The 9,819-nt window shown below is 40.7% G+C and overlaps 1 protein-coding gene across 1 annotated transcript; it reads right to left on the bottom strand.

The window, feature by feature from the left end:
- Positions 1-612: 612 nt before the first annotated feature.
- Positions 613-8,238, bottom strand: ampd1 (adenosine monophosphate deaminase 1 (isoform M)). The gene is made up of 15 exons (XM_077608930.1): positions 7,804-8,238; positions 6,395-6,560; positions 5,872-6,004; positions 5,350-5,515; positions 4,848-5,067; positions 4,418-4,547; positions 4,139-4,333; positions 3,841-3,972; positions 3,542-3,705; positions 3,319-3,445; positions 2,753-2,916; positions 2,509-2,629; positions 1,563-1,736; positions 1,374-1,484; positions 613-943 (listed from the first exon to the last, which is right to left on the bottom strand). The coding sequence occupies exons 1-15, from the start codon at positions 7,823-7,825 to the stop codon at positions 788-790; spliced, it is 2,181 nt and encodes a 726-aa protein (XP_077465056.1). The 5' UTR covers positions 7,826-8,238; the 3' UTR covers positions 613-787.
- Positions 8,239-9,819: the final 1,581 nt, after the last annotated feature.

The following is a 9,819-nucleotide window of genomic DNA, read 5'->3' as shown; positions in this document are numbered from 1 at the left end:
ATTTTTCTTAGCAGTAATTCATACATGCTGCTTACCACTTTAAGTAAATGTATTTACAATTGGATTTAGTTTGATCGGGTTGATATAATAGTTGTTTTAATTATACGTACTATTTTTTATGTTTCTTTAAAAACATTGTCAGAAAGAAAAGGTAAAATGAAGACTCTTTAGTGTTTGTTGTTCATTAATCTGGGTAAGTCTGCTAAGACAAAGACAACGCAGAGAGAAACAGAATGTATATCAAATAATGACTGGCTATATACACATTAAATCTAACTTGACTAATTGTTCCCTGAGAAAGTTCACCGCGTCTAACAGCGACGTCATCCCGCCCACTTAATGCAGCTGTCAACGGCCTTTGCTCCCTACGTGTAGTATTATTTATTTCCAGGATTTTTCTTGATTTGTAATGCATAATGCGAAATTTTGTTGTGTATTGTCTCTTTAAATAATAATTTCAAAAATTAAAATTAAAATAACCCCCTGGCTTTTGCCTTTGTGTATTTTGTGTTCACTAAAAGGTTGGGGAAATCTTTCTTCTTGCGCAATTTACTAGTATCTATACTACTATCTTGAGGTAACGATCAAGTACAAATATCACAGACATCTGTGTTGACTCCCATTCTTTTTTTAATGTAGCTTGAGCAGTGATGTTCCTAAAGAAGACAAATACTAATGCAATTATAATACATTAGAGTGATGGATTATCAACAGTGTCTCCAGATGAAACGACACTAAAGACATTCATTTTCCATTGGCGTTCATTTTCACATTTTGGGTGTTGGTTTTACTCAGACTTTAGACCCTCCTTGATGAGGTTGAGCTCATAGGAAATGGTCTCGTAGCGGTACGCCATACGGATCTGGGCCACGTTGGTTTTCCTGATGTCGTTCCCCTCCGGACCCTCCTTCAAGTAGTCTTGACCCAAGAAATGAATTTTCTCCTGAGCACAGATGACACAACAGATAGCAGAGATGATGTTCAATAATAATTTCTCCATCTGATCGAAATTCTGAATAACTGTACATATTTTTTTGGGGGGGGGGGAATCTTGGAATTTGCTAAACTAGGACTACATTTCCCCAAGAAAATTCTCCGCTGTCTTCAAGACAGTTCCTGGGCATCTAAATCCCACAAGATGGCAGCAAAGTATTATGTTTCTTCAGTGATGCCGTTATCAGATTCGACTTTTGCGTTCAGAGGTTGTCAACAACAGTAAAGTATTATACTTTCATTACGACAGCCTCTGCAAACTGCAAATAGCGCAAAAAATCGAAGACATTTTCCCGATAACTTCAGACGTTCACTTGTGTACTCGTGTACATTCAAACCATATGGATTGATGCTAGAAATGGACTGTCTAATTGCGCTACCTCGTCCGACATTGCGCTCTGCAGCACACTGTTTCTGGAGATCTCGCACATGTCACAGGTGCTGAGTTTGAAAACCTGCGCTGCGATGGCGTACTCCTCCATCAGAGGCTCCTGTGGGTGAAACGAATAAGCAACATCAGATATTTAGCCATTTCTATTTTGGTTCATTTCTTTATCTTATGGCAAAACCTTGGTGTAGTGGAACTGCATGGGGTCATCCGTGGAGAGCGAGACCACCAGGCCTTTCTTTTGGAACTCCAGCAGTGGGTTCTTGGCGTACTCAAGGAAAAGACTGTTGTTGCTTAGGGGGGACATGGCAATGGGGATCTGGGTCAGGTAGTACAGGTACTGCAGTACTGGACTCTGGTGGTTGAGGAATATGTTCAGAAAGTTTTAGCAAACAAATGACTTTCGTATAATTGCTGATTGATCTTTGTTTAATGACTGTGAGTATAGTTTGAAGTCCATTTATTCATTTTGTCTATCTCATTTAAAACCTATTATTTTGAGATTAAAATGTTTTGTCTGCTTCCAGAAACTGAGAGGAACCAGGACCAAGGACATGAATGCTAATATGGACATATTTTCAAGACCTGCATGGAAGCAATTATCAATTCAATAACTGTGTTAAGTTTTTAGCACATGAACCTCAACAAAATCTGCTCTCCTGGCTCAAAATTATTATTTTCTGCCCTAAAAGATCATTTCGCCAAAAGCAGAGTACATGAACAACAGGACCTAACTTCATGTAATGCAGGGGTAGGGAACCTATGGCTCGGGAGCCACATGTGGCTTTTTTGCTGGGTGCGTATGGCTCGCTGTTAAACTGTGACCTAAAATGTGGACACTGTCAATTTTTTAATTAAACCTTTCTGCATAGATCCAACCCATTTATTAGCATCAGGGTAACAATTTTCTTAAAATAATTTCAAGACTTTTTCTGCTTTAGAAGCGGTGAAATGACTAAAGGCACGTGTTTTCATGTATTTTTACTTTTAATAAATTCTGAGTATGGCTCTCAAATAATAAAATATGAAAATATGAATTGTCTATGACTGTCAGAAAGGTTCTTGACCCCTGATGTAATGAAAGGCACACACACGTACGTTGCATTCTTGGCCTTTTTGTCACTGACCTTTTTAAGGTTGAGGCCGTGTGAGATGTTGTCAGCCGTCATGAAGGCAGCCAGCAGATGGGTGATGGCGCCGGCTTCACCGCAATGAGGCCTGAACATGAACGTGTTCATGCCTCTCTGTCTGTAACAATGAACACAAATTAAAAGCCTTATTCGTGAATGCAAGCTATTTTTGATCAATTGAACAAATCCGAAGGGGAAAATGTAGAACTGACCAATTTCTTTACGATTTGAGGTTACTGACCTCCGTAGCTGGTTGAGCACAGCGATATTGGCATACATGTAGTAGATGTAGTAGGTGTAAGATGGGTTCTTAGCAATGTCCCACTCCTCTGGTTTGGGACTCTTTGTGGAGAACATATGACCACTGTGCTTTGACTCGTCATCCACGCTGTCGAAACCTGTCACCTATGCACCGGGGAGAGGTTGAGGCATGAGCATTCACCGCCAATCTTGCTGGTTTAAATTAATAGGATGCCTAACGCCGACAATGGAATGTCAATACATACTATGAAAAAAAATATCAACTTAAGAGTGTTACTTGTTACGTGTACTTTTGTACAAGTGTGTAATTGCATTTTCATTCATTATTTTGGTTTTTATTATTGTTGTATTCATTTTCAAAAGATGTATACATATGAAAAATAAAATAAACAATACATTAACGATTAATAATTCAAAATACTTTGCTTTATATCAAATAAAATTATAAGAAAAATATTGCTTTTTATTTAATCATGTATCCAAAAAACTGCCCACAAAGACACTACGCTAAATACAGCTATCAATTTTTATTTCTTTCCCGCTTACGTGCTTGAGGAAGACACTGAGCTCGGGGTTGGACTTGGGGTCGATAGTGGCATTAAAAACGGGGAGGAAAATATTCTCCAGCATCTTTCCAAAGTGGGGGACAAAGTCCCTGGCTCTGAAGATGTCACTAGATTCAAAGATTAAAATGAGGATTTACAAAAAGAAATAGGCAGCAATTTAAAAGGATGCGATGAAGCTTGCATGAATTGGAAAAAGGACCTACTAGATTCTGGGAATTTGAATCATCCACTTGAGGTGAGGAGAGTAGACCCTGTGCTTGACAAACCAGCTGGAGAGTTTGTTCCATTCATTGGGCGTGCAGCCGTAGATAGACAGGCGAGGTTCGGCGTATTGGTACTTTGCATCTTCCAGGTCGTTGGCTACTTCCTGTGTAAACAAAGGTTAGTTGACTCAAAAGAATTAGGTGGCAGTGCATTGGAGGTTTGTGCACAGAGTGAAGAGGTACTGAAAATATGACAGCTATACGTAATTGACACATAATACTTTGCAAAAGCGACTGACCTTGATGATGGTAGCAAAGTATTCTCCATTGATGTGATTCTCCGACTTCAGGTAGAGGTCACGCAGCTCGCTCGCTCCAACAGGGTTGTACTTGGCATTGAACTTGTCAAAACGCTGAAAGGTTTGTCTGCCCTTTAAAAAAACATAGAAAAAGCTTCTTAGGAAAATTGCAATACCAATGTTAGGGTTTTTAAAACTATGTATACTTAAGAGTGTTGGTCCCTATGAAGATATTCAATAGAACCATTTTTTACTGTTATGATACATAACAAATATCTAATTCCTGTCAATAACTCACAGCGTGCACGTCTAGCGAATCCACAGTGAGGTCGTACGGATGCAGGTGGAGGGATTCAAAAAGCTCCTTCAAGGTGACCTCTTTCCCTTTGAGATTGTGCACGGTGCGGTCGGCGTCCACTCGGTAGGATTTCTTGATGAAGCGCAGCAGGTGTTTCTGGTTCATGCAGGCAGCGGCGTGGATGTGAGTGTCCACCTGGTGAGGCGAAAATCACCCGTGTCAACAATTCCCATAAGAGAGGGGAGCCAACCCAAGATGTGTGAATTGGATTTCCACTACCTTCCTGCAATTGTAGAAATCTCTGTGAGGGTTATTCTTCAGCTCTTTCATCTCCTCCATCTCATTCAGCATTTCATGCACGTTGAACTTGGACATGAGGAACTTCAGACGACGATGAGTGTATGTCTTTCTAAAAGCAGAGTGACATTGAAATAAAAAAAGGCAAGCTATGAAAAGCCTAATCCAATATCTTAGCTTTATTTGTTGTGAAACAGAGGCACAATAAAGTCCCACTGTCAGTTTTTACACTAAGTAAAATATCTTGTCAAAGTGTATCAAAAAATAAATGATTATGACAGACACCGGGCCATAATCAAATTAATTTATCTAACGGTTGGCCTCTGCATAGTTGAAACCAATGACGTAAGGGGGTGCATGACTTGTAAGCCACTAAAAAATTTGAAAATACCCAGGCCCAGAAGAGACTCACGTGGGACCTTGGGCAATGAGAGCGATGAGAAAGTTCATGTCATCGATGAAGGTAGCGTGGTTAGGATAAGGCAGGTCTCTAGGCTCGTGTTTGTCTGCAGCTTGGGCATCATCGTACAAATAGATGAGACCATCCTTCATACGCGCAATGTAGCCCAGATTCTCCAACAGTCCTGCTGTTTCAAATGCGTCTTCTTCATCCTTGGGCGGGGATGTGAAAACTGGAAATACATGGATAGAAAATGGTAATTTTTCACCGAATACAGAAAAGGAGAAGCACTGATAAAGTTCCAGTATTTGTACAAGGAGTTATTTTCAATCAGATTACAAGTTGTTCGTCATTCTTCCTGCCAACCCAAATGGATTGGACGTCAAGCTCCAGTTCAAAGTTAAGGGTTGAAAAAAAAAAATCCTCATTTTAAAAAAAAAATCATGGATGAAGGGCTTAATGATTTTATCATTCTAGAGCTTTTAATGTAATTAGAATGAAACATTGTCCTCACCAGGTTGCACCTGGTCTTCCACCTTGAAGGTTTCGCCTTCGATGTCACGGAGGTACTGCGACGCGGTCCTTGGAAAGCGCTGGTAAGCCAACTTCATGTACTTCTCTCGGATGGTCAACGCACGGTATAAACCTTTGCAGGAGAGCTCAAAGTCATCCATGGTAACCTGACGAAAAGAGATGTGTATCGTTCAAATTAGTGGTGGATTTTAAATTTCTTGAAATTATAGTTCATTTGGATCAGATCTAGATTCTGCATTGCCAGCAGTCTACATTTAAAATGCAAAAAAAGGACATTTTTCTAAGCATAGATCAAAGATTCCCAAGTCAGAAACAATACATTTTTACCACTATGATTAACACACAGCAATAAAAGGTACAGTCTACTTCTATTTTTTGTAAAATCTAAAAATGTAGATCAAATCTCAAATGATAGGCATCGGTGGATGTTCTTTCTGATGGCAGTAGTTTGCATGGTTAAAACTATAGCAGTACAAAATTTGAATAAATTGGCACACAGTACCCCAGAGGCGTAATCTCCAATGATGGCAACTCTTTGGAAGTCCGGTACTTCCAGGTAGGTGGGTCTGTCCACTTCCACCACAGGGGCTGCAGTAGTTTGGTCACTTGGTCTTGTAGCACGAAAACGACGCTTGCTGTGCCAAATCAATAACATCGGAGTCTCACTTTTTAGTACTCGGAAACAGTTAACGTTAGTGTTTTCGAACGACGACATGTCTCAGCGGAATATGACAAGTGCATGTAAACATTCATTTTCCGTACTGCCTATCCCCACAAGGGTCGCAGGGGGTGCCGGAGCCTATCCCGGCCAACTATGGACACCAGGCACATGGAGACAGACAACCATTCACGCTCACACTCATACCCAGGGGCAATTCAGAGTATTCAACCAGCCATCCGTGCATGTTTTGGGCATGTAGGAGATAAGCGGAGGACCCGGAGAAAACCCATGCAAGCCCGAGGAGAACATGCAAATTCCACACAGTCTGTATTAAATCAGGAAATAAAAAGCACGCCAAACTCACCGCTTCTCAACATCGTCGTCAGCATGCAAGTGGTGCGCCATTTCATGGTGGAGGATGGGGCAGTCCTCAGGCACGTCAAACACGGAAATCTCATCACGGACGTCCTCGCCTTTGGTCTCGGACGCGAAGATCTGCTCGGCAAAGGCCCGCATCTTCTCGTCGGTCTCTGTTGGACAGCAATGACAGCGTCAGAGGTGAATGTCTTGAAACACTCGAGGGTTCCTCATTGGGTCATGCAGCACGACAATGCTTTGAAAAGGATGACTGCAATCCTACCAAGCAAATCTCGGATGATATGCTATCAAGAATACCAGTACATGGTCAAAAATGACACAAAAAGATATAAACAGAAAGAAAGGAAGGAAGGAAGAGGAACCACGGGACGACAATGACGATGGACAACACGATGGCCTCAGTCCAATCTCACAATGCCTGCTACATATGCAGCGGTGGCCTACATGCAAATCGTCTACGTTTCCACACGAGAGACAACCATTCCACTATAGCCCGTGTGATCAAAAGGACCACGTCTCACCCTGCATACTTACTTTGTAGACCTGATCATGACCGGCAAGAAAGTAGCACCACCCAAGATAAAAAAACAGAGTGTTAGAAAGGACAGGCGTGAGCTTAAAAAGATAATGCGTGATAAGTTATGGGCTTGCACATTATATCTCTGGAATAGAGACTGTGAATGTGAAACAATGTTGTTCAAAAATCAAACATCTGTATTTTTCTATTAGTTTTTTTAAATTAAAGCCAACAGACACTAACACTATTAAAAATTGAAGTGTAAAAAGCATGTACAATGGACCCAGAATGTTCATAGACCCATTCCTGAACCTAAGCGTGTCATTTTAAGTTGTTTCCTCATTTTCTTGCAATATTTTATATTTTATAGCAATATCCCTGCATTTTGACTCACAGATATTTATCCCAGCCTATTAACGATTAGAGTAAAACTACTAATTTAGGAAATCTGACACGTCCTATATGAAATTATTAATATAAAAGTTTTTTGGTGTTAGTTATCATCACATTGTCTGTCTCTTATCGTTGCCTTTCCTCTGCTGGCATCAGAAAATAACAACAAAAGTCAAAAACACTTTCTTTCCCTCAAATAGATTCTGCAAGGAAAAAAAACTGCACATTATAACATTTTAACATTTCCACAAGAAGACAACTTCAGTTTTGCTGATTTGGGTTTTCCCAAGTAATTGGTAGGACACCTGCTATGTTTAGTAAACATTTTGTTGTGACATAATATTAGTGGCTGACTCTACATTGCTCATTCTAAAATTAGAACCACTTTATCTGACCCTTCTTGATAATATACATGACCTCTGACATATTCATCCAAAAGATTAGAAGAGTTTACTTTCTTTTGGAAGCACATTGACCACACTCACCTGGTACCACAACTTTTGGCATGATGACTCGCTTCGTGTACGTCTCTCCGGGTGAGAATCAAGAGGGTGGTCGCCGTCACAGGACCACTGCGGTGCGGTGCTAGTGCTGGTGGGAGTGGGCGAACCGAGTGTCGGGTCACGGCAATATTAAGCTGCGGGGAGGCGCACTTGTAACCGGATTCTGCTGAGGTTGAAGCAGCCGGAGAAGCCAGCGAAGCCATCGACCCCTCCCCGACATCATACGCAGTCAGATAGAGGTCTGCGCCTCTATTTTAAGACGCGTCGCCCACCACGCACAGAGTCGGCGTACGGAACAAAGACGGAAACGTCAGAATGTCGAGCGCCGAGAGGGAAATAAATTATCGTAATGATGACCCATCAAAAAAATGGCCAATATGATTGCGCTTGTCAACCTCATCGCAGTCACACCTGAAGATTCCAAATATAGTTATTGTCACCAGAGGCGGAGCTTAGGGGAGGGGTTGTCCCCACTCTGACAGTCGTCGAGGGGCGCCCACGGACTCGCGAGTTATGATTCTCTTTGCCAGGGGTGGCAACAACAGTTTGGTTCATGCCAGATCTCATGATCTGGAGCTCATGTGGACCGGATTAGTTTATTAAATTAAAAATTGCAAGTTAGCCATTTTCACCATATTTTTCAATCTATGATGGAAAACTCAATGAAACAAGTTAATGAGCTGTAGTGAAATTCTAAGTGAAGTGGACTCTAAACTACTTGAAGTGATGTGATACTTACTATACTTGACTTCACAATATTAACTTGTTCAATACATCCCGGTGGCTCGAGTAGTTTGTGTGTGAGTGGTTAGTGTGCTGGCCTTACACCTCTTGGCTCCCAGGTTCAAATCCAGGTCGGTCCACCTGTATGGATTTTGCATGTTCTCCCTGGGCCTGCGTGGTTTTCTTCTGGGTACTCTGGTTTCCTCCCACATTCCAAAAACATGCATGGTAGGCTGATTGGACACTCCAAATTGCCCCTAGGTACGGGTGTGAGTGTGCGGGGTTGTCCGTCTCTTCGTGGTATTTCACATTTCGCAGTTTTTGCGGATTTTGTGGTACACCACGAAAAAACGGGTGACTATAGAGGAAATATTTTCCATAACGTTGATAAAAATCTCACATTAAATGGACATTTATGTGTATGTATGTATATATGTGCTAAGCAACACGCTTATTTATATATTTATTCATTAACTTACTTATTACCTATCTATTTATGTCTAAAATGCCTTTCCTATTCCTGCATCCTCACCCTCTTGCTACTGTGACAACGAAATTTCCCGAATACGGGATGAATAAAGTTATCCAATCCAATTAAAGGAAATCTAAAAAAAAAAAGGTTGATACAAATGTTGAAAGTTAGTACCTAGTTTTGAGTTTTCCCAAAAGAGAATTAAATTGTTCTGCCTGTTAATATTTGTATTTGGCATATATACAAACCAATAATTGTTGTAAATATATCATTTTTCATTGGCATTGGATCATTGATCGCAGCATAAACTGTTATACATCACACTAATGTTTTACACGCTTCACTTACTTAATCCATCATAAGACATTGCAGTCGGAAGACAGTCAGCAAGACCTCTATTTTTAGGGAACGTGAGCTTAAATGTCAGAGTTCATTGAACCTTTCAGTGAGTCCCAGATCAAGTGAAAAAAAGGTCTGCTGGTTCAAATTCAAGAAATTCACTCCTGGATTGTAGCAAAAATAATTGAATACAATAAGACTATGTTACCCGACCGATTAAGAACTATTTCAAAACTTTAGCATTTTGAGACTTGCCTGCCAGTCCGACACATAAAGATACCCATCCAATAACAACAAATTGTGGTCACAGATCTTATCTGATCTTAGTGGGTTCTCATAATACTGACGCCTGGAAGTGTGAAGGGGTCTGCAGTGAGACTAAGGTAAAACTTTAAGGACACCGTTTGGAAATGAAAATGCAGACAAATGAATTGGTCAATCATCACTTTTCTCTAACAATCACT

The sequence above is a fragment of the Stigmatopora argus genome, chromosome 1 (assembly GCF_051989625.1).
Source record: "Stigmatopora argus isolate UIUO_Sarg chromosome 1, RoL_Sarg_1.0, whole genome shotgun sequence".
In the NCBI taxonomy this organism is placed as follows: domain Eukaryota; kingdom Metazoa; phylum Chordata; class Actinopteri; order Syngnathiformes; family Syngnathidae; genus Stigmatopora; species Stigmatopora argus.
This window is presented reverse-complemented; position numbering and strand designations above follow the sequence as displayed.

Excerpts from the sequence above, each read along its gene's own strand:
- ampd1 (XM_077608930.1), bottom strand. The coding sequence starts at position 7,825 with ATGCCAAAAGTTGTGGTACCAG. Across the intron at positions 4,334-4,417 it reads ATTTCTACAATTGCAGGAAG|GTGGACACTCACATCCACGC; the intron begins GTAGTGGAAATC and ends TCGCCTCACCAG. Across the intron at positions 944-1,373 it reads AGAGCGCAATGTCGGACGAG|GAGAAAATTCATTTCTTGGG; the intron begins GTAGCGCAATTA and ends ATCTGTGCTCAG.